We start from the raw sequence: 25821 nt of genomic DNA on the forward strand, positions 1-25821 counted from the left end.
CCGTGTGAAATGACCCATAGAGGGGTGCTAGGGTTTGTTGTTAAAATACTGATCATGTGATTTATAGTACACAGCTCCTTAAAGTGTTTGTTACCCCAAAATTTCATACTCCTGATATGTGCTTGCTGTACCATGTGTACTTGTATGAAAAAGTATCCAGTTCTCTTTGTATTGCTTCCTTTACAGTGGGGAAAATAATTATTTATTCTTTGTGTGTATGGATTGAAAAAAATGGTTCAATACTTATTTTACCCGCTGCGCGTGTGTGTGTATGTGTGTGTGTGTGTATGTGTGTATATATATATATATATATATATATATATATATATATATATATACACATACACATACACACACACACACACACTGCTCAAAAAAAAAAATAATGGAACACTTTGAAAACACATCAAATCTCAATAGAGAAAGCTATCATGCTGGATACTGTTATGAGAAAAATCTGGCAAATAGAAAGAGTAGCCTAAAGCACCATATCTGATGAGCCACCGGGTAATGGTTGCAAAAATTATAAAAATAAATTGTAAATACAATATAAGCAAATGCAACATGTGGAGAAATTATGTAAAACTAAACACCTTCCCACCAACCCCATTAAAAAAAAAAACAACGCTGTCTTGTGTTGTTGGATACTGTTATGGACTGCGTAATGTGTTAGGAACGAAAGGATGCCACATCCTTTGTTGGCAATGAAAAATATCAACCTACAGAGGGCTGAATTCAAAGACCCCAAAAATCAAAGTGAAATGATGCAGCAGGCTAGTCCATTTTACCAACTCAAAATGGTACTCAGTAGTTTTTATTGCCCCCACATGGTTGTATGCATGCCTGACAATTTCAAGGCATGCTCCTAATGAGACGACGGATGGTGTCCTGGTTTATTTCCTCCCAGATCTGGAACAGGGCATCACTGAGCTCCTTAACAGACTCAGATGCAACCTGGCCGCATCAGAGGGACCCAGACATAATGTCCAAGAGGTGTTCTATTGGATTTAGGTCAGACGAGCGTGGTGGCCATTCAATTTTATCAAATCCTTCATCCTCCAGGAACTGGCTGCATACTCTCACCACTTGAGGCCTGGCATTGTCATGCATGAGGAAAGACCCACCCAGGACCCACTGCACCAGCGCAGGGTCTTACAATGGGTCCAAGGATTTCATCCCGATACCTAATGGCAGTCAGGGTGCCATTGCCTTGCCTGTAGAGGTCTGGGTGACCTTCCATGGATTTTCCTCCTCAGAACATCACTGACCCACCACTAAACCGGTCATGCTGAACGATGGTACAGGATGCAATAACCTTCTCTTTGGCTTCTCCACACCCTTTCACGTCTGTCACATGTGCTCAGGGTGAACCTGCTTTCATCTGTAAAAAGCAGTGTACCAGCGGCGGATCTGCCAATTCTGGTGTTCAAATGCCAATCGAGCTCCACGATATTGGGCAGTGAGCACAGGGCCCACTAGAGGATGTCAGGCCCTCAGACCACCCTCATGAAGTCTGTTTCTGATTGTTTGGTCAGAGACATTCACACCAGTGGCCTGCTGGAGGCCATTTTGTAGGGCTCTGGCAGTGCTCATCCTGTTCCTCCTTGCACAAAGGTGCAGCTACCGGTCCTGCTGATAGGTTAAGGACCTTCTACGGCTCTGTTCATCTCTCCTAGAGTAAATGCCTGTCTCCTGGAATCTCCTCCATGCTCTGTGTTGGGAGACACGGCAAACCTTCTGGCAATGGCACTTATTGATGTGCCATCCTGGAGGAGTTGGACTGCCTGTGCAACCTCTATAGGGTCCAGGTATCACCTCATGCTACCAGTAGTGGCACTAACCCTAGCCAAATGCAAAACTAGTGAAAAACGGTCAGAAAAGATGAGTAGGAAAAAAATGTCAGTGGCCTTCACCTTTTAAAGCCATTCCTGTTTTGGAGGTTCTCATTGTTGCCCATCTAGCGCACCTGTTAATTTTTATTACCACCAAAGCAGCTGAAACTGATTAACAACCCCCTCTACTACTTATCTGACCAGATTTATAACCCAGAAGATTCTTTGACTTGATGCTATACTCAGACTACAAAGTGTTCCTTTAATTTTCTTGGGCAGTGTATATACTCTGTGTATGTATGTATGTATGTATGTATGTATGCATGTGTGTATGTGTGTATATGTATATATATATGTATATATATATATAAATGCAGCTGTGCATGTAAACTAATCAGCTTCCAAATTTTATTGTCAAAGCTTAAGGGCATTTTCATTCTGCTCTGCAGCAAAATTGTGGTAAAAATGCATATGCTGGTTTACCGTGATTTTACTGTGTTTCAGATGCGTTTGCTTTGTGTTTCTGGTGTGTTTTTGGGTTGCCTGAACATTTGAGAAATGGACATTTGACTCAAAAATGCAAAGTTGTGTTTTTTTTTTTTTTTTTGCAGCGATTTAGCCACTATTTCCATTCATTGCGGTGGGAAGCTGCGTTTTTTTAGTGCGGTTTTCAAAACTTACAGCATCCAGGACTTTTCAAAAGGCACTGCACCTGTAACGCAGTGGTGTGAAAAGTACCATGTGGTTTAAATGGAAACATTTTTAATGCTTTTTTTCTTGCAAGAAAAAAATGCAGGGAAAACGTGTGAACGGGCCACAATTGAACAAGCTGAAGTTAGAAAATTATTTTTCTACCATGCACAGGTGCATCAGATTCTGAGTGCTCTAGTTTTAGTAATCCCCCCCCCCCCCCCCTCCCATTGAGAGCAATCAGTCCGTTTTTAATTTTAGGTGGATTAGAAAAGCAGCAGCATAGGTGCATTGTTTACCTAGGAAATGACAGAGACAAAATGTTCAGATGAGGCAGAGCCGAAAGTGTCCACTTAATCAAAGACTCACTTGATCGATTCCAATCGATTCTGCCACCCTAACGATGTGCTCGCCAGCGATTTTATTGCATAGTTACATTGATCCAGCTTGTTATAAAAAAAAAAAAATTATAGCAAAGAGATCTGGCTATTAGAGGCTATTTGCTGACTCACTTCACTTTGCAACTAAAATATTATGTCTCTTTTATGGAGACAGCACTCCATAAATCATAACTACTGGGTTATATTGCCTCCTCCAGGAGTAGGACTAGGCAGAACAAAAAACACCTGGCTACGCCCATGGGCCATCCTCACCTTGGTATATAATCCCCCTTTCTGCTCTAGGTAATCGGTCTTAATCTGTCTTGTCAGGAGTAAGGACCTAGGCTTCCGGCTGTGATCTCTGGTCCTAACAAGTTTTTTTCGCCTTCCTAACATCTTTTTTGTTTTTTCTCTCGGGAGATCTGCAGTCAACTGCTGGGCTGGGCGATGGGCTGGATAATCTAGATCCAGTGTTCCCCCCAGCCCAGCCAGCTATCCCATGCAGACCGCAGCTACGTGCTAGGTTGGCCTCGATATGGCTTCAGGGACAGAGGCTGGCCCACGAGTTAAATGTCACGCAGGGTCGCATACTACCGGGATTGGGTCTGAGTCGCAGCGGTCCCTTGACCGACGGCTCCTTTACTTCAGTGGGGAGCATTCTATCTGGAGCGTTACCCGCACCATGGAAGGGTAAGGATTGCCCCCATCTCCCCTTTTGGCGTTTTATTTTTTATGGATGCACGGGTAACCTCCAAGGATGGTCAGACCTGCCTTCAGGTTCCCTCCTCCCATCCCGAAAAATCCCTCTGAGCTGGGCTTCCCCCACTCCCTTTCCCCCCTGTGTGGACCTGGAGTCTGGTGGGGGTCCCATGGCAGAGATGCAGTGGAGACCCCTGGGATCTCCCCGCTATTCCCACTCTGTAAGGGTCCTAGGATAGTGTGTCCTGCCCTGGTAGTCTTGAGGTGTCCCAGTGTAGGAGACCCCTGGGTGCATAACCAACTGTTTGCAGTGTGGGTATAGTGCAGGGGGGTCTCGGTGCAGAGTGCACAGCGGAGTCTCCTCTAGTGTGTGTGCTACCTTCAGGGGGGGGGGTGCACTGTTGCAGAGGGCACAGGGAAGATCCTGGCAGCATACTGTAGATAATGGCAGCCATTTTCCCTTAGTCTGGCTGGTCTTCAGTTGGCGACCATGTTTTTGTAGCCCTATGTCATGAGGGCTATTTTCCCTTAGTCTGGCTGGTCTCCAGCTGACGGCCATGTTTGTGTAGCCCGATGATATCATGGGGGCCGTTTTTCCCTTAGTCCTGGAGATGCTGGAGATATGAACAGGGATATGGCGTCCATAGTCATGCTGGGTCCAAATTCTCAGCGCTTCTCCGATCAGTAGGGTGAGTCCGTGGCTTTCTTGTTCTCTCTCTCTCTGCTGATAGGTACCCTAAGCCTTGGGGGGATCCTTTAGTGGTGCCAAAAGATTGTTTTCCCTAAAACGTCTTTCAGGACAGCACCTTAGAGAGATGGCTCCTCCTTCTCATCCACAGGAAACACCCCCCCCATCCACCAGATTTTAAAAAGGAGGCTTCTCCCACCATTCATCAGTTTTTGTGTTTCCTCCGACCGAGGAACACCTGTGTGGGGAGTCTTGGCTCTTAAGGTGCTATCCTGAGACCGGGCTTCCTACGTCCACCTTACCCTATATTGGAGACTTTGCTTCCTCCCATTCACGCGACCGACTGCAGTGCATGGGCTCCTTCCTCCCCTTCAGTGCTCTAGGTGAGTCAGGACCCCGCAGAGCGCAACCCCTGGATGGCATTTCTGGCTGGCGGTGCGGTACCTTTTTTCTTACCCACCACTACTTTTTTTCAAATTTGCCGCCGCTTTCCCGGATCGAGTGGCGCTCGTCCAGCCGGAAGTGAGGTTTCTGGGAGGGGGTGACGTTCGGCAGGGGGCGTATGGAGTCATTTCCGCCGGAGCAGGGGAAGAGGGGAGGAGCAAGCTGGTGCCTATTCCGGTTCCGGTCCAGTGCAGGTTCGCTTTTGGTCTCCAGAACCGGTACCGAAAGCCACGGTGATACCGCTGCCAAGCAAGATGGATACAGCTTCTACAGCGAGCGGGACAGGCACCAGTAAGGCCCAGGTAAGGGGTAACTCTGTTATCACCTATCTTACTGTGGGGTCTCTCTTCGTCCCTTTTTTCTATCCCCCTGGTGGCTAGGGGCCTGTCAGGGCACATGGGGCTTACCTTTAATGTCTTCCTGTGCACCTAGGTGGCCCTGAGAATCAGGCTGACTCATTAGAAAGGATGTGTATGTTTTCTTTCATGTCTTCCAGGCTAGAAGCTCTGAAACAATTGTCAAGAGGAAATGCCCCTCATGCAAAGCTGTCTGAACTCTGGAAAAAGACACTTTGCCAGGGATGTATTGATGCCTTAGTCAAAGAAGAAGCATCTTCAGTATGTGGCGATTTAATCGCATCTGTAAGAAAGGAACTGGATGCTACCATCCAATCCTTTCGGTCATCCCTGCAGGATCCTGCCTTGAGTCAGCCATCAGCCTCACATTCTTCTCAGGGCTCACAATTGGTTCCTTCGGTGGAAACAGAAGTGGTTCCTCCCACCCAAGGAAGTCATTCCCCCTCACATTCCAAAGAGGAATCGGAGGAAGAAGAGGAGGAAGGGGCACAAAGTAGGCCCTCTAAATATAAACTATCCTTAGAGCAAGTGGATGGTCTCTTAAAGGCAGTTTATATCACCCTGTGTTTAGAGGAAGATGAGAAGGAACTATCCCTGCATGATAAAATGTATGCGGGCCTGGACGAGCCTAAGGGTCGTACCTTTCCAGTGCATCAGACCATCTCAGATGCTATCAGAAATGAGTGGGCTGATCCAGAGAGGAAAACCTTCCCTAAAGCCTTTAAGAGGCGGTTTCCCTTTGATGAGGACCCAGGGGCCCCCTGTAATAAGGTGCCGAAGATTGATGCAGCCTTCTCCCAGGTTTCTAGGTCAACTGACCTAGCATTTGAAGACATGGTAGTCTTGAGGGATCCCATGGATAAGAAGATGGACCAGCAACTCAAGAGATCCTGGCAATCCATCATTGGAAATCTTAAGCCTGCCATGGGCAGTAACCTGTGTATCCAGGAATCTGGAGTACTGGCTTAGCCAGTTAAAGGCACACATTACGGCAGATTCCCCTAGGCAAGAAATTCTGGATTCTTTCTCCACTCTCTCCATGGCTATAGCATTGATTGCAGATGCTTCAGCAGAGTCAGTGAAGATGACGGCAAGGTCTGCAGCATTAACCAACTCGGCTAGAAGAGCTCTTTGGTTAAAAACGTGGCCTGGAGATGCAGCTTCCAAGAACAGGCTGTGTGGAATCCCATTCCAAGGGGATCTCCTATTCGGTCCTGAGTTGGACTCTGTTCTAAATAGAACAGCAGATGAAGAGATCTTTTCCCATTAAGAAAAAACAGCCAACTAAAAGGTTTTCGACCTCAAAAAGCTCAGCAAGATAGCAGACCCCAGGAGAAGAGGAGAAATTGGTCAACCCAAAGACCCAAAGGGAAAGGAAGTGTTCTCTTCCATCCTCCTGCATCGACCAGCAAAACGCAATAACAAGACATTGCCGGTGGGAGGAGGATTGAGGGAATTCCTCCCCTATTGGGCAGCCATAACAGCCAGTATATTCTAGATATGCTGTCCCAAGGCTACAAGATCGAGTTTTCGGAAACACCGCCCGAAAGGTTCTTTGTCACAAACCTCCCAAGAGATGCAGCTAAAAGCCCTGGCTATGATTGACCTACTAAAGGACCTGAGGCGACAGGGAGTTGTCTGTCCAGTACCAGTGGAGGAACAACATCAGGGGTTTTATTCCCACATATTTTTGATAACGAAACCATCGGGGGATTTCTGTTTTATCCTAAATCTGAAACCACTAAACAGGTTAGTTCTGTACAAGAAGTTTCAGATGGACTCAATTCTTAGTCAGAACCCTGTTAACCAAAGGATGCTTTATGGCATCAATAGATTTAAAGGATGCTTACCTGCATATCCCTATAGCCCCTCATTAGCAGAGATTCCTAAGATTGGCGGTAAATCTGGGGAAGAAAATGCTTCACATTCAATTCAAAGCCCTCCCTTTCGGCCTATCATCTGCCTCTCGTATTTTTACAAAAGTGATGGCAGAGTGTCTAGCGCCCCTCCGCTTTCAGGGAATCTCTGTGGTGCCATACTTGGACGACCTACTTTTCTTTGCCCCTTCCAAAGAAAAGCTTCAAGAGGATCTGCACAAAGCAAGAGGTCATCTAGAGTCTCTGGGCTAGATAGTGAATGTCCAGAAGTCGAATCTCACACCGGCTCAGTGGGTTCAGTTCCTAGGGTTTCAGATATGCTCAGTGGAACAAAGAATCTTCTTACCAGAAAGCAAACAGGTCAAGATCCAGAATATGGTAGCAAGACTGCAAACAAATCAGTGGTGGTCAATCAGAGAGATCATGTCCGTTCTAGGGAACCTAACTGCATCAATACCAGCCATCCAATGGGCAAGGCTTCATTTCCGACCGCTACAATATTTTCTCCTCAGAATCTGGGATCACAATCCAGAGACTTTGGAGTTAAAGGTAAAAATCCCCACCAAGGTCAAGAGAACCCTCTGGTGGTGGAGTAACCCAAATAATCTTGTCTCAGGGATTGGCCTGGGCCTTCCCGGCAGATCAAAGATTAACAACGGATGCCAGCAGATGGGGGTGGGGAGCCCACTGGAACCAAAATCTGGCACAGGGGATTTGGTCTCAGATGGAGACAACAAAATCCTCAAATTGGAAGGAGTTGAAAGCAGTCGGCCGGGCTCTAGCGACCTTTTCTCAAAACCTTCAGGGGACTCGTGTACAAGTCCTATCAGACAACGCCACTACAGTGGCATATCTAAACAAGCAAGGGGGCACAAGAAGCAAAACCCTACAGCTATTTGCAACAGAAATTCTGCAGTGGGCGTAAAGTCGGTTGCTTTCCTTGTCAGCAATCCATCTAAAAGGTACACTAAACAATGTGGCGGATTATTTAAGCAGGCAGAAGATCCGAGAAGCGGAGTGGAGCTTAAATCCAGAAGTCTTTATGTTGATAGTCAAGACTTGGGGAAGACCAGAAGTGGATCTGTTTGCAACAAAAGAAAACGCAAAACTTCCACTTTACTTCTCACTCCACAGAAACGACAACTCTCTGGGAGTGGATTCTCTAGCACATCCCTGGAAGTTCAGTTTGGGGTTTGCCTTCCCTCCCTTCCAACCTATTCCGCTGGTGCTGAGAAAGATCCAGACGGAAAGAGTCTCAGTGATCCTGATCAATCCATATTGGCCCAAAAGGGTCTGGTTTTCAACCATCCTTCAACTGACAGCCAAACCTGCTTTTCAGCTCCCTCTTCATCAGGACTTACTGCTTCAAGGTCCAGTCTGTCATCCAGAGGTGGAAAAGCTAAACCTCACCGCCTGGTATCTGAGGAGCAACTGCTAAGAAGGAAAGGACTTTCAGACGCAGTAATTATTACTCTACAGTAGGAAACAGGTTACAAGGGACATATATGCAGAGGTTTGGAAAACTTATAATATCTGGTGTGGTTCTAAAGATCTACAATTGGACAGTATAGTTTCAATTTTGGAGTTTCTACAGGAGGGTGCAGTAAACGGTTTGGCAGTAAGTACCCTCAAGGTGCAAGTAGCGGCTTTGGGAGTATTCCTAGAAAATCCTATTTCCTCAGAATCTTTGATCATCAGATTGTTCAGGGCCCTTACCCGCTCCAGACCAGTACCTATCAAGAGTTTCCCCAAATGGGACTTGTCAGTAGTTCTTCAGGCCTTTACAAAGGAACCTTTTGAACCATTAGAAACAATTACACTAAGAAATCTTTCCTCAAAACTGCTTTCTTGGTTGCAATAACATCAGCAAGAAGAATTGGTGAACTGCATGCTTTATCGGTTATTGAACCCTTTTTTGTCCATATATCCGGACAGGATAATTCTCAAAACGGATCCAGGTTTTCTCCCAAAAGTAGCATCAACGAAAAACCGATCCCAAGAAATTGTATTACCGACCTTCTGTCCTAATCCATCAGGAGATAAGGAAAGAAGTTTTCACAACCTAGATGTAAGAAGAGTTCTTATACACTACTTAAAGGTTACTAAAGAGTTTAGATCCTCAAATTCTCTTTTTGTTCTTTTTTCCGGCAACAAAAAAAGGTTGCCAGGCATCCAAAGGATCAATTGTCAGGTGGCTTAGATCTGCTATTTTAGAGGCTTCCTCCCAAATGAAATTGTCTGCCCCGCAGGGGATTAGAGCTCACTCCTACTAGAGCTCTAGCCACTACATGGGCAGAGAAAGCTGGTGCCACTCCAGATCAGATCTGCAAAGCGGCTACGTGGTCAAGTTACTTTACGTTTGCACGACATTATAGGTTGGACCTTTTTGGCAGCTAGGGATCAGGCTTTTGGCAGAAAGGTCCTTCAGGCTGTGGTCCCTCCCTAAACTAAGTAAGTCTCAATAATCCTCTCTAAGGTGCTGTCCTGAAAGACGTTTTAGGGAAAATTCAAGTTAGACTTACCGGTAACTTGTTTTCCAATAGTCTTTCAGGACAGCAGGAGTCCCGCCCTATTGTATACAATTTTTTGCTGTGATTAACCATATCTGTTTGTGTTCCAGCATGGGCCGGAGGTACTCTTCTACAAACTGATGAATGGTGGGATAAGCTTCCTTTTTAAAATCTGGTGGATGAGGTGTTTCCTGTGGATGAGCCATCTCTCTAAGGTGCTGTCCTGAAAGACTATTGGAAAACAAGTTACCGGTAAGCCTAACTTGAATTTTTTACTGCAAGGTCTTCCTTTCCTTATGGAGCCTCAGGGGACATCTTCACTGGTTTCCGGTCTCGTGGACCTCCTTCAGGAGCGTCAAGGGGGATCCACAAAAGGTTTCTTTTGGGGGTACCCAGAAAGGGGGACAAATCTTGTCCTTTTCAGGTTTTTTATAGGTCGTGAGTCTCCTTGTGTGGATTTGTTCCTGCAAAGGTCCAGGTGATGTCCGAACTACAAATGGTACCCCCTATCCCTGTCCAGGGAATTGATTTACCTAGGTCTGATTCAAATTCTGACCAGGGTGGTCCTCCCTCTGGACAAACTTCAGGAACCACAGGCCATAATTTACCGACTGCCATCCCACAGATTGTTCTCTCTTCCATTTTGCATACAAGTTTGGAGTCTGGTGGCATCCACCTTTAAGACAGTTCTGTTTGCACAGTCCTACATGCAGCTCCTTTAGTAGATTCGTCTCCAAAGGAGGATTCTGAGGTTCGTGGCGAGATCACGGGTTCCTCTGGCAGATGCCGCGGGCGTCCAAGGGCCAAGGTAAGGCCAGTATCATCCTCGGCTCAGGCTTCTTCCGCGATTCCTGGGAGGAATCATGGGCGAGGATCTTCTTATCAGTTTGGTTGTCATAAACGTCCCATAAACGTGGCTCGGATCTTAACCTTTCTTCAACAGGGTGTTGATCAGTGATTGGCCTTGAGTACTATCAAGGGCCAGGTGTCTGCCCTGGCAATCTTCTTTCAGGGACCCCTAGCCACGCACTCTTTAATTCGTACCTTTATTCAGGGGGTTCCACATGTGGCTCCACCTGTACGGTCTCTTTTGCTGCCATGGAATTTAACCACTTCAGCTCCAGAAGGTTCCCCCCCTTAATGACCAAGCCATTTTTAGCGATTCAGCACTGCGTTGCTTTAACTGACAATTGGGCAGTCATATGACACCGTACCCAAATACAATTGATGTCCTTTTTTTCCCCACAAATACAGCTTTCTTTTGGTGATATTTAATCACCTCTGCGATTTTTCATTTTTGCGCTGTAAACCAAAAAAGAGCATCAATTTTGAAAAAACACCAATATTTTCTACTTTTCTGTTCTAAAACATTCCCAATAAAAAAAATTTAAAAGTCTAATTTTTTTTATCAGTTTAGGCCAATTTGTATTCTGCTGCATATTTATGGTAAAAAAAAAATCCCAAAAAGCGTAAATTAATTAGTTTGCGCAAAAGTTATAGCATTTACAAACTACGGGATAGATTTATGGACTTTTTATTTGTTTTTTTATTAGAAATGGCAGCGATCAGCGATTTTTATCGGGACTGCGACATTGCGGCGGAGAGATCGGACCCCTAACTGACATTTTTGACACTTTTTGGGGACCAGTGACATTAATTCAGTAATCGGTGCTAAATAATATGCACTGTTACTGTATAAATTACACTGGCAGGGAAGGGGTTAACATTGGGGGTGATCAAGGGGTTAAATGTGTTCCCTTTTGTGCTTACTGTGTGGGGGGATGGGTTGGACAGAGGCAGAGAGAGATCGGTGATTCAGCTTAGCTGAATCACACAATCTTTCCCTGCCTCTTTGACAGAAGAGCTGCCTGCTTTGTTTACATAGGAAGGCAGCTCTTCTGACATTCTAGCCGAAGATCGCAGGAAGCTGGCGGCGTTTGAGCCCGCTCCTCCCGCGGTCTGGCTCCCGCTGTGTCTGACAGTGGGAGCGCGGCTCCGGCGGCGTGTGCTGCCGAAACCGCGTGCACATGTGTTATACCTGAAGGGTTTCACCTGTACTGTTACTTTAAGGCTGGCTCCACCCAGGAGTGATGACAAGGGTTAAGGGGTAGAGTGGCCATCTTAGAGACATGTAAGAGATGCATTGATATACAGAGCTGTCCTGTAATGCATGTTGGAGTGTACAGTGAGTCCTCAATAAACATCCATTGTTCCAGATCAGAGTCCTGTGTCTCTCTCTTGCTACCGTTGTGGGAATACAGACCATGATCACAAAGTCTGCCGGTTTAAGGATCAGCTCTGTCATAATTGTGGTAAGGCAGGCCATCTGAAACGAGTCTGCCGTAGTAAGAAGGTGCGAAATAAACAACCTCTGAACACGAGGACAAAGGCATATAATATGGTGGGAAGATTTACATCATCGTCTGAATCAGAGGATGAGGAAGTGCTCCGCAGATTAGACATACATCATATGCATTCAGCACCCTCTGCAATGACTGTAGAGGTAACCGTGGAAGGAAAGAAAGATGGATGTAGACACAGGAGCAGCAGTTTCAGTTATCACCCAGAAACAATGGAGAAAACTTCTGATCCGAACAACTGTCCGTCCAACACCAATCAAACTGCAGATATACTCAAAGCAGATACTACACTGGGGTACGTGAAAGTACAGGTATCCTACAAGGGTCGGACGAAGAGAATGCCATTATATATCCTAGAATATGGGGGACCCCCTCTCTGTGGGAGAGACTGGATTGCTCACTTTGGCATGCCAGACATTGCCATAAACCCCTGCAACACCGTAACCATCCCATCAGGAGATAGAGGGATGGGTGGAATCCCTGAAACAGCGATTCCCACAAGTCTTTGATAACCATTTGGGGAAAATAAAGCATGACTGTGTGAGACTCGGGCTGAAACCCAACGCCCAGCCTAGGTTCTTCAAAGCTCGGACGGTACCTTTCACACTCCGAGCAGGTGTGGAAGCGGAACTAAGCCGGCTGGAGGAACAAGGTGTCATCTCAAAGGTAGAGCACAGCGAGTGGGCATCACCAGTTGTACCAGTAAAGAAAGCGAATGGGGACTTACGCATTTGTGGCTATTTACGCATGGCACTAAATTCTCATCTGGAGATAGATCAGTATCCCCTACCCAGAGTAGATGACATTTTTGCCTCTCTTGCAGGAGGTCAAAAGTTCACCAAGCTTGATCTCAGGCAAGCTTATTTACAGTTTGAGGTCCACCCTTCGTCCCGCAAGTTTCTAACCATCAACACTCAAAAGGGACTGTATGAATACAATCGGATGGTGTTTGGTGTAGCCTCCGCCCCCGCCAATTGGCAAAGCAAAATGGATGAGATTTTGGCGGACATTCCTTTCACACAGTGCCTGTTAGATGACATGCTCATCACGGGCCTGACGGACCAGGAACACAAGCGGAACGTGGAGCTTGTGTTGGCGAGACTCCAAGAGCAGGGTCTAAAAGTGAACTTAGCGAAATGCCAATTCATGGTACCTAAATTGGAGTTTTGTGGCCACCTTGTGGATGCATAGGGTATACACACCACGGAAGCCAAAGTTGATGCTTTAGTAAAAGCTCCAGCCCCAACCAACGTCCAACAACTGCGATCATACCTAGGCTTGCTGAACTATTACCACAAATTCCTGCCAGATCTAGCACACACTTTGTTCTCGTTGAACAAGCTTTTGGAGAAACACTCCAGATGGAACTGGTCGGCTGCATGCCAACGTGCTTTTGAAGTTTCTAGGGCCTCTCACCTTGGCTTGTGATGCCTCGCCCTATGGTCTAGGGGCTGTGCTATCTCACGTTTTACCAGATGGGTCGGAGAAACCAGTGGCATTCGACTCCAGGTCCTTGACAAAAGCAGAAAGCAATTACTCTCACATTGACAAAGAGGCTCTAGCGCTCATATGGGCAATTAAGAAGTTTCATCTTTACCTGTATGGTAGGGAATTCACCATACTGACTGATCATAAACCACTCCTTCAGATCTTTAGCCCTGACAAAGGCATCTCCCAGACGACTGTGGCCCGTCTTCAACGCTATGCCCTATTCTTGGGAGCATATAGTTACAAAATCCAGTATCGCAGCCATGACGCCAATGCTAATGCAGACGCCATGTCCCGTCTGACAAGGACATTAACAGACTCTTCTCCACCAGTCAAGAATTGTCGTTAAACCAGCCTGTCCTTTCTGTTTCCGGGGAGGTAGCAGCCCATACAGCCAAGGATACCGTCCTTAAGACAACTCTCCTGGGTACGGTACGGTTGGCCTGCAACTGTCACACAGGATTATGAACCTTACTTCCGTAGGCGCCTGGAATTAACTGTGGCTGGCAACTGTGTTTTATGGGGAGACCGAGTGATCGTTCCACAGACCCTCCGGAGACACATTCTGGACTTGCTACATACTGGTCATCCCGGGGGCACACGTATGAAACAAAAGGCCCAAGGCTATGTGTGGTGGCCGAACCTAGACTCAGATATCACGACATATGTGAATGCGTGTGCTGGATGTGCACAAACTGCAAGAGACCCTCCTCGAGGGTGCGTCCAGCCCTGGACTTGGCCCACGGTTCCCTGGTTTCGCCTACACTTGGACTTTGCAGGCCCGATCAGAGGACACACCTTTTTGATCATAATCGATGCCCATTCAAAGTGGCCTGAGGTCATTCCTGTTACCCAGCCGACGACTAAGGTGACGATTTCCATACTGTTACATCACGCTGCTACGTTTGGATACCCCAGAGAAATCGTCACAGACAACGGTGCGCAATTCACAAGCCAGGAGTTTGAGTTTCCTGACTGCCCACAACATCAAACACAAGTTGACCGCACCTTACCACCCGGCTACAAATGGTCAAGCAGAAAGGTTTGTACAGACATAGAAACATAGAATGTGTCGGCAGATAAGAACCATTTGGCCCATCTAGTCTGCCCAATATATCTGAATCTGAATCCTATGAATAGTCCCTGGCCCTATCTTATATGAAGGATAGCCTTATGCCTATCCCATGCATGCTTAAACTCCTTCACTGTATTTGCAGCTACCACTTCTGCAGGAAGGTTATTCCATGCATCCACTACTCTCTCAGTAAAGTAATACTTCCTCATATTACTTTTAAACCTTTGCCTCTCTAATTTAAAACTGTGTCCTCTTGTGGTAGTTTTTCTTCTTTTAAATATGCTCTCCTCCTTTACCGAGTTGATTCCCTTTATGTATTTAAAAGTTTCTATCATATCCCCTCTGTCTCTTCTTTCTTCCAAGCTATACATGTTAAGGTCCTTTAACCTTTCCTGGTAAGTTTTTTCCTGCAATCCATGTACTAGTTTAGTAGCTCTTCTCTGAACTCTCTCTAGAGTATCTATATCCTTCTGGAGATATGGCCTCCAGTACTGCGCACAATACTCCAAGTGAGGTCTCACCAGTGTTCTGTACAGCGGCATAAGCACTTCTCTCTTTCTACTGCTTATACCTCTCCCTATACATCTAAGCATTCTGCTGGCATTTCGTGCTGCTCTATTACATTGTCTTCCCACCTTTAAGTCTTCTGAAATAATTACTCCTAAATCCCTTTCCTCAGATACTGAGGTCAGGACTGTGTCAAATATTCTATATTCTGCCCTTGGGTTTTTACGTCCCAGGTGCATTATCTTGCACTTATCCACATTAAATTTCAGTTGCCAGAGTTCTGACCATTCTTCTAGTTTTCCTAAATCCTTTTCCATTTGGCGTTTCCCTCCAGGAACATCAACCCTGTTACATATCTTTGTGTCATCAGCAAAAAGACAAACCTTACCATCGAGGCCTTTTGCAATATCACTTATGAAGATATTAAACAAAATTGGTCCCAGTACAGATCCCTGAGGTACCCCACTGGTAACATGACCTTGTTCTGAATGTTCTCCATTGACTACAACCCTCTGTTGTCTGTCACTCAGCCACTGCCTAATCCACTCAACAATATGGGAGTCCATGCTCAATGACTGCAGTTTATTGATAAGTCTTCTATGTGGGACTGTGTCAAAAGCCTTACTAAAATCTAGATATGCAATGTCTACTGCACCTCCACCGTCTATTATTTTAGTCACCCAGTCAAAAAATAATAGACCTTCAAACGCTATTTCAAAGCTACTGTGGCTACAAGTAAACAATCCCTGTCACCCCAGCAGCTGGACTCCTTCCTTTCTGCTTACAGAACCACACCACATGCAACCACTGGGAAAACTCCAGCTGAACTTCTTTTGGGTCGGCAGCCGTGGACTGTTTTGGACATACTCCGCCCTCAAACGGTCCAGGAACATGTACGGCAGTCCCAAGACAAGAGGGTCGAACACGACGAGATTCCTCGGTTTACAGCCCAGCAAAAGGTATGGGCTCGATCCTATGGCGCTTCCAACACTCGTTGGCTTCCTGCTATCGTCGCAGAGACTTTGGGACCCAAAATGTATAGGGTCTGCCTGGAAGATGGTTCCATTTGCAGACGGCATGCGGACCAATTGCGTCCTCATTCTCAGCTGCCTGAATCCCTGACATCGGCTGCACCTCCAGTGTCTCAAGGATCTGCTCCTACCGGATCAGGATGCATTGAGACTGATGCTTGGGGGGACTCTGAACTTTTGAACTCGGCTCCAACAGAGCCCTCCAGCCCTGGTCCAGAGGTCTGTTCACCCTCTGAGCTAGGGGATCCCCTCTTGGCCCCGCCGGTGTCCATTCCGGCCAGCCCTGCTTCCTCCGGCCCCGAGTCGCTGGGTGCCCATCCTCAACGACGCTGTCGTCCTCCTGACCGGTTTCAGCTGCAAGACCGGTTACAAGACTTTCGACGGGCCCCCGCCGAAAGTGATCCGCTGCCATGTTCTCCCCGTAGCGTCTCTGGAAGTTGTTCTCACATCCGGACGCGGAAGAAGCCATGTAAATCTCCTGAGTTGGAGGACTGTATTGGACAATTATTAGTTATGTTTTATGCCTGTTCTCGTTTTGTTGTGTTTTTTTTTTTTTTGTTGTTTTTTTTTTTTAGGCATAGATGGAAGGTGTTATACCTGAAGGGTTTCAGATGTACTGTTACTTTAAGGCTGGCTCCACCCAGGAGTGATGACAAGGGTTAAGGGGCAGAGTGGCCATCTTAGAGACATGTAAGAGATGCATTGATATACAGAGCTGTCCTGTAATGCATGTTGGAGTGTACAGTGAGTCCTGAATAAACATCCATTGTTCCAGATCAGAGTCCTGTGTCTCTACAACACGGAGAATATAACAACATGATCACGTAGTTCTACATGATTATGCTCAGCCAAGCCGCCCTGCCACAGTAAACCTGCGTGGGGCGATCAGCAAGCGCTTAAAGCGGAGTTCCAGCCACAAAATCGACATAGTCGATTTTGGGCCATCCGCTTGCTTTTGGTCACCTGAAAAATAATTGGATAGTTACGATTTTTTTTTTGTTTACTTACCTTGTTATTGAAGAAAAATATACTCACCTTTCTTCCACTTCCTCCCTCTGCGGCCCGCACCGTCACTTCCTCTATGCATTGATTCCTGGGAGCTGAACATCATCGCTCCCAGGAATCAATGCGCCTGCACCGGCCCCGCTCGTCAGTTCCGGTGCGGGCGCGTCATTCCCTGCTAAAGCGCTTCTGGGCATGCCCAGAAGCTGTGGAGGGATGACGCGCCCACACCGGAAGTGACGAGCGGGGCCGGTGCAGGTGCATTCTGGGAGAAGAGGAAGCAGAAGAGGACGCGCTGGCTTCAGCTGCCCACATCCGAGATGGCAGCGCTGGAGAAGAAATTTTCAAGGTAAGTATTTCTTCTAAAAGGTAAGTGCAACCCAGGACAGTACAGAGGCTATCCATTGTAGAATGTACTAGCCCTGACTGTCCCGGGGGTATTTTTAGTGAAAAAACATTTTCGTGACCGGAACTCCGCTTTAAATTTAGTACTTTCGGTTTTGCAGAAACCTTCTTTTGAGAATATTCAGGACATTCCCTTATCTACGTTATCCCTGAAGGTGACATTCTTGGTGGCTATTACCTCAGCCCGCAGGGTATCGGAACTGGCGGCAATATCCTGTCGCAGTCCTTATTTAGTGGTCCATAGGGATAAAGTTGTTCTTTGTCTCTGTCCATCATTCCTGCCCAAAATTGGCACCGACTTCCATTTGAATGAGGACATTGTGTTGACTTTCTTGTGTCCCAAGCCGGCTCATCCCAAGTAATTTGCTTTGCATACCTTGGATGTGGTTCATGTGATTTGGTTGTACCTGGCAGCTACAGTCTTTTCGGAGGTCAGACTCGCTTTTTGTGGTTACGGACGGACCAAGAAAAGGGCTGGCCTCTTCTTTCGGCTACCATCTCCAGATGGATCAGACAGACAGTGACTCAGGCCTATTCCATTAAAGGTCAGGTTCCACGTTTCCCTCTCACGGTGCATTCTACTCTGGCGCTGAGTGCTTTTTGGGCCTTCCATCATCAAGTATCAATATCGCAAGTTTGCAAGGCGGCCACTTGGTCATCGGTGCATACCGTAACAAAATTCTATAAGGTAGATACTTTGGCATCTGTGGATGTTTCTTTTGGCCGCAAAGTTTTTCAGGCTCCTGGTTAAGAAGGGCTGTTCCCTTTAGAAGGGTGTTTTTCTTTAAACTTATTTTTCAGCTGGGGCTCCTGTGTCCTGGTAAAGGGCTCTTATGTTTAGCCGTGGGTTATTTTCCCCACCCCTCATTTTCCTTTTGGCACTACTTTTGGATATCCCACTAGTTATGATTTATGGAGGGTTGTGTCCGTCGATGAAAGAAAGAGAAAATGGGATTTTTGTTCTTACTGTAAAATTAATTTCTTGGAGATCGACGGACGCAGCACCCATCCCTCGATGGAGTTCTTACACTTCTAATGCTGCTTGCTACTAAACTAATTACCTAGAGCAGAGAGGGGGGTTATATACCAAGCTGTGGACGGTCCATGGGCGTAGCCAGGTGTTTTTTGTTCTGCCTAGTCCAACTTCTGGAGGAGGCAATATAACCCAGTAGTTATGATTTATGGAGCGCTGTCCTTTGATGAACTCTGAGAAATGGTTTTTCCAGTAGGTACAAAAATAAAAATTTTTGATGAACAGATCCTTTAGTCTGTCCATAAACTGTGGTTTGCTAGGGTATGCCGCCTTATGTTTAGTGGGTGGCTTCTGCTGCCATTATTGGGTGGTATTACTTTATTACAGAGAAGTCAGCAGGATGAATGAGACTTCCCTGTCTGCTTTTGTAATGACAGCAGTACATATGGAGACAGGACGTTGATCTAAATTATAAAATTATGAAATTTGTTTTAGAAACCAGCTTTAATAAAACCCTGATATGCATGTATGTATGTGTGTGTGCATATATATGTATGTATGTATGTGTGTGTGTAATATATATATATATATATATATATATATATATATATATATATATATATATTATGTATATACATTTTTTTTTATCTATGTAACAATAGCTACTAAAATATGTTTTCATGTTTCGCATGGAGATATGCTTGGTTTTAGCTTTGGTTTTAGGTTGACACCCTCTCTATGGTGTTGTCGATCAGCTGATTAGAGGACTACCTCGATCATTTGTGTAATTATTGGTAATATAAGGTTTCGTTCACATGTGGGCGTAGCGGATCACGGGCAGAATTACCGCGATTCTGCCCGCAATCTGGAATCATTGCAAATCGTGGGACGCCTGTCATCATTGCCCGTGATTTGCAATGGCACCCCAAACGCTGTGCGATGTTGCCGCGACTTCTGCCTGACGAATCGCGGTAACATTGCGCAAACAATCTCTGGACGCATGACGTCCAAAAAGGTACAGGAGCTTCTTTTGTGTGTCACGAGCATCGCACAGGTGTCCTGCGATTTGCAATGATTCTGGATCGCGGGCAGAATCGTGGTGATTCTGCCCGTGATCTGATACGCCCTACATGTGAATGTAGCCTAAAGTCCTGCTTTTTTGTGCCAGCACATTGGATGTCTACATTCAGTTTTAGCTCAATGCATATCTGAGCATTTTAAAGTGTATCCAAATATAAAAATGTAGTTTTCAATCAGTTTTTTTTTTTCATATGGCTAATCTACAATTTGCGGTGTTTAATACAATAAGAATCGTGAGAGCCAAGTTGAAAACATTTTGGTTATAGCTAAAGTTAGTCGTTTTTGTTTATTTTCCATCCAGCCACTCACCTTCCTTGAACCCCTTAATTCCAGGAGTTTTCAAAGGGGTCATTGGATGAGAGCGGGCCTCTCTTCTTCATCAGCAGTAGACAGTCCTTTTTTTGCGTAGACCAAGGTTTACATTGGGGTCTTTTTTATGATCCAAGGCTGCATATTGATGCCTGTCATTCACAGTCTGGGCTCACAGGAAGGGGTTGAATGATGCTACCCATAGTTCAACCCATAAGAAAACAAGAGCTGGAGGATTGAGGTTAAATTAGAAGGTAGTGCTGGGGCACAGACAGTGTGTAGTTTTTTTTTGAGAACTTTTTTTTCCTTTCCTGTGCTTTTTTTTATTTTTTTTATTTATTAATTACCTTTTTATTAAAAAAAAATAGCATTTTTAGTTAGCTTTGCGAAGTGGTATATATTTACCTAACAAAAAAAAAAAATGTATTCATGCTTTTTTTTATATTGTAGTTAACAGCTTGAGTGTCTCTGGATCCATTAAGAGTAGGTGTTAATACAGTGTTTTGGCCTGATCTAAGCAGTCCTGATTCATAAAACACACTTATTTATCTTTTTAGAAATCTTCCTGCCAAGTCCGTCCATGAAACCTTACGCCACCGACAAGAGTATGATGAAATGGTTGCAGAGGCAAAAAAGCGAGGTAAGTTACAAAAAAAAAACATATATATATATATATATATATATATATATATATATATATATATATATATATATATATATATATATATTGCAGTACTTAGGCCTTCTAGTAACTCATAAGGAGGTGTTTTTATGCTTAACTTTTGAAGGAGTTGTAGTGTGTAATGTTAAATCACAGATTAGTGTTGAATGATTGATTGTGCAATGATTTCACTATACTGCAGTCTCTACACATCCTGATTTTCCTGCTGTAAGAATGTTGGATTATATCCACAAAGCCTGCTAAATACACAGATCAAAAGCTATTTCTCAGTGGTAGAAAGCAGAGGGCAGGTATCTAACATCACACACACTGAGCTAGAGCTCAGTTTAACCTGAAACCTGAATGGAGGAAGGGGCACGTTCCATCAAACAGGGTCACATGGAAGCATAAACAGTTGAGGCGGTCAATCACCTGCTGTGTGCTGGAGGGGCATGGGGCTGTCACCCTGGAGGCTATGGAGTCAGTGTAGAGTAGTGACTCGTGCAGAGGAAAGATGGATCTGAGTGAAATAACACTTGGTGCCTTAGATTGAGACTGGTACACACTATAGAAGGATATGGATGGTTTGTTCATTTTCACGGTAGAGGGTTACAACCACTTTAAGGCTGGCCATACATTATTGAAATTGTAAAATTTTCCTAAAGATTTACCAAATCCATAAAATATGAGGTCAAATCTAAACACTTTCAATTTTTATGCAGTCAGGCAGGCCCTTGTCCTACTTCGTTGAAGGTAAATCTTAAGGAAATTGATTAAGAAAGTTGTATTATGTTTGACCAGCTTAAGGTACAGGTCACATACTGGAAGGATGGGGATAAAGGGGTTAATATTCAGATGTGCAGAATAAGGGAGGTAGGGTGTTAATATACATGTCACTAGAGACCAAATGGAGATCCAATGTACAGGGAAGGGGAGATCCAATATACAGAGGAGGGGGAAGTGAAAGGTGAAAGAAAAGAAAATCTCACAAATTTCCCACCCTCTAAATTCACTGCTGTGCGTGCTCTGGAATTAATAAGTGATCGTTCATTCATCAGCTCCTACTTCCCCCATTGTAAGAGACAGTGATGGGCTCTCCAATGTGATCAGTACACTGTTAACATTTTGTGATTGGTCTTTACAGCAATCACATTGCACCAAGCTGCTGGAATAAGCTTGTTTATAATACTGCAGTTAATTAAAATGGAACGATTTTATTTGAAAACTTTATTTGCATGTTGATGGGGGGGGGGGGGGGGACGCTAAGGACCTGGGAATATAATATATAAGCAGATTAAATTTCACTTTTAGAGTTTGCAAAGTCACATATAGTAATACATTTTTTGGGTATTGTTAGAAGCAGTGGATTTAATTTAAAACAAATCTGGAGGTTTTTTTTGCACTGACAGGACCTATTGGAGATGGATTACCAAAAAACGATATCAGTGGGCTTTCCAGAGCCAAAGGCCTTCCTCTAATTAGAGATGCATTATGATAAAACACAATTCAGTAGGCTTTGCAGGGCCAAAGGCCTTCCTCTATGCTATTTCACATGGCAGCAGACTGGATAATTGTACTGCTTTTACGGTGGAGTTGTTTTAACGAAATGGCCTGCTTTATTGCTTGTAGATACATTTATTTCCCTGCTGATAGTTACTTTTTAGTAACAGAGCAGATTCAGCAATAGCTGAGAGAATGAGTTTTTATACATTTGGTGGGAAGCATAAGGTTAATTACTGCACAGACTAGAGTAAGAAATTATTTTATGTAACAAAATAATAGTTTTCATTATCTTTCTGTTTGGGATTATTGTTTGCAGATGTGAAAGGCTTGTTATAATCTGTGACTGAAACGATAGATGTATCTGGACTTGGTAGCAAGATACAACCATCAAACAGTCATTGTCTTTGCATGCACAGTTGTGAAGCTTTGGGAATATGTATTTGTTTGGTGGAGTAGTTTGTATTTGTACCATTCACATCGCTTTTGGGTTCACATGGATTTCAGTAGAGTCTGTTTTAATGCAGTTAATGTGGAATAGTTTGTGGATCTGTTGGAAGTTTTTTTTTATGTGGACATAAACTGATCAGAGTGTGGCTGAAATTTCGTCAACAAACAGCATTGTTTGCCAGGTGAGTATGTGACTGCATTAGAACTTACTACAGTCTTCACCCCAGTTTTTTATGCATTCCTAAATAATGCAAAAATTATAGGAATGCTGCATATGCAGAGTCAATCTAGATGTACACATGCTGAAGCATTTGAAGGGCAGTTGGACAGACTAAGAGATCACAGCTTGTTTCATTCATTTCTATTTTCTTTATAGTTCAATAAGGAGCACATAGTCATGGGTGTCCGCATGGGGGGGGCAAGTGCAACCCCCCCTCACTTTATACTATCCTGTCTGGTCTGTTTAAAAATCCTGTGTGCCTGTGCCCCTGTGTCTGTGTTTTAAAAAAAAAAATAACCCATTCTTTACTAGTTTTCAGAGTGCACGCATGACCCGCCAGCTCTCTCCTCTCCCTGTCTGACAGCTGCCTACAGGGGGTGAGGCCGAGGATTCCCCGCTGACATCAGTCGGGAGGGGAGGAACAGAGCGGCGGCGGATCACCTGAGCGGGGATCAGCGCTCTGAAAACTGGTAGAGAAGCAGCTTATTTTTCCCCATTAAAAATAAATACTTGCAAATCACGGCTCGCGTGGTGACTGACAGCAGCTGCGCGGACCACTGTCTTCAGCCCCAGGCCCTGGTTCTATCAATCCAGGAGAGGGGGAGCCCGGGGCAAGGAAATTGAGGAGATTTGTGGCCCTGTGCACAGAGGCATGGCACGTGACATTACAGTACGTACTGACGTCTCGTGAATGCATGCGCCACTTGCACGGACCCAAAACAAAGAGGATCAGCTTTGCTTTTGCAGCAGGTTTCTTAAACCTTTGAATGCCTACGCTTTGTGATAATGACTAAGCCCCTCCTCTTCATGACATTGTTGAAAAGGGGCGGAGCATGTCTGACCTTAAAATGATGCCCCCCTGTAGAAAAGGTTCTGCGGACGCCCATGCACATAGTCATATGTAAATCAGAGACAAGTGGGCTATACTGCATCCTTTAGGATTAGTTTGACTATGTTAAACAAAAAGCTGTTAGCCCATCGGATGTAAACTCTCTTCTCTCACTCCCATCAAACTTCATTTTTTCCCCCCTAGTATCTTAGGAGGATGGATGACTTTTTATTTTTCTCTTTGCATTCTCTTTGCAGAAATGTTTTCCCCAATTTTAATATTTTCCTTTTTATCATACTGTGCGGTGAAAAATTATTTGCCCCTTCCTGATTTTTATTTATTTTTTGCAAATTTGTTACATTTAAGGCCTCATGCACACTGGACGTTTTTACAGCTGCTGTTAGCAGCGTCAGACGTTTTTTTTTGCAGCTGCAGAACGCCCATCCATGTTATTCTATGGCCTCATGCACACATAGAGCTTTTAGGAGCTCCAAGTGGCATAGGCGTTTTACAGCTCCAAAAAAAACCCAGGAACTGTGGGTTCAGGAGCTCCAGCGTCAAGCTGCAAAAAACGTCTGACGCTGCTAAAGGCTCCATAACGTTGCTTAACGTGCGTTAAGCCACGTTATACGTTTTTTTTCTTCCATTCAAAATCAATGGCTCCCTATGGGAGCCTATTGATTTGAATGGAAGTCACACCGCAGGTCGGATCAGGGTGATCCGACTTGCGGTGCGACCTGCACTGTGAGAATCTTGAGGGGGAACTCCACGCCAAAATGGGGAAAAAAACGGCGTGGGGTTCCCCCCCCAGGTTCCAAACCAGGCCCTTGGGGTCTGGTATGGAATTTGAGGGTAGCCCCACGCCGAAAAAACGGCATGGGGTCCCCCCCAAAATCCATACCAGACCCTTATCCGAGCATGCAGCCCGGCATGCCAGGAAAGGGGAGGGGACGAGCGAGCGGCCCCACCCCCCCTGGATCATACCAGGCCACACGCCCTCAACATGGGGGGGTGTGGGTGCTTTGGGGCAGGGGGGGCTCTGCACCCCGCACCTCAAAGCACATTGCCCCCATGTTGATGAGGACAAAGGCCTCATCCCCACATCCCTGGCCAGTGGTTGTGGGGGTCTGCGGGCAGGGGGCTCATCGGAATCTGGAAGCCCCCTTTAACAAGGGGGCCCCCCCCAGATCCCGGACCCCCTCCCTATGTGAATGGGTATGGGGTACGCTGTACCCCTACTCATTCACCCCATAAAATGCAGTGTATGGAAATAACGACAGGAGACGTTTTGTAAAATTTATTAAAAATCTTCATCCGGCTCTTGTCCTCTCCGGGGGTCTTCTGCTCTTTTGCTGTCCGCCCTTCTTGTCTTCTCCTCTCCGGGGGTCTTCTGCTGTCTTCTCCTCTCCGAGGGTCTTCTGCTCTTTTGCTGTCTGCCCTTCTGCTGTCCAATCTTCTTGTCTTCTCCTCTCCGGTCTTCTGCTCTTTTGCTGCCGGCTGTCCTTCTTCCTCCGGTCCTCCTCCGACGATGTCTCCAGCGATTATGCCGGCCTCTGGTCTCTGCAGCTAATTATATAGCCATTAGGGGCGTGGCCGCCAGATGACGTCATCGGGAGACCACGCCCCCTTGTGTCACAGATGACGTCATCTGTGACACAAGGGGGCGTGGTCTCCCGATGACGTCATCTGGTGGCCACGCCCCTAATGGCTATATAATTAGCTGCAGAGACCAGAGGCCGGCATAATCGCTGTAGACATCGTCGGAGGAGGATCGGAGGAAGAAGGACAGCCGACAGCAAAAGAGCAGAAGACCGGAGAGGAGAAGACAAGAAGATTGGACAGCAGAAGGGCGGACAGCAAAAGAGCAGAAGACCCTCGGAGAGGAGAAGACAGCAGAAGACCCTCGGAGAGGAGAAGACAGCAGAAGACCCTCGGAGAGGAGAAGACAGCAGAAGACCCCCGGAGAGGAGAAGACAGCAGAAGACCCCCGGAGAGGAGAAGACAGCAGAAGACCCCCGGAGAGGAGAAGACAAGAAGGGCGGACAGCAAAAGAGCAGAAGACCCCCGGAGAGGACAAGAGCCGGATGAAGATTTTTAATAAATTTTACAAAACGTCTCCTGTCGTTATTTCCATACACTGCATTTTATGGGGTGAATGAGTAGGGGTACAGTGTACCCCATACCCATTCACATAGGGAGGGGGTCCGGGATCTGGGGGGGGGCCCCCTTGTTAAAGGGGGCTTCCAGATTCCGATGAGCCCCCTGCCCGCAGACCCCCACAACCACCGGCCAGGGTTGTGGGGATGAGGCCCTTGTCCTTATCAACATGGGGGCAAGGTGCTTTGAGGTGCGGGGTGCAGAGCCCCCCCTGCCCCAAAGCACCCACACCCCCCCATGTTGAGGGCGTGTGGCCTGGTATGATCCAGGGGGGGTGGGGCCGCTCGCTCGTCCCCTC

General features: G+C 45.8%; 1 protein-coding gene across 2 annotated transcripts in view; it reads left to right on the forward strand.

The window, feature by feature from the left end:
* The window catches only part of TBC1D12 (TBC1 domain family member 12), a 287846-nt gene that overhangs the window by 157728 nt on the left and 104297 nt on the right, over positions 1-25821 (forward strand). For both annotated transcript variants that reach the window (XM_082267521.1, XM_082267522.1), the window contains one exon: positions 20264-20346. In XM_082267521.1, coding sequence (XP_082123647.1) covers positions 20264-20346 — 83 coding nt within the window. The remainder of the gene's footprint in view (positions 1-20263; positions 20347-25821) is intronic.

The sequence above is a fragment of the Pelophylax lessonae genome (genome assembly GCF_965119305.1).
Source record: "Pelophylax lessonae genome assembly, chromosome: 9".
Taxonomy (NCBI): Eukaryota; Metazoa; Chordata; class Amphibia; order Anura; family Ranidae; genus Pelophylax; species Pelophylax lessonae.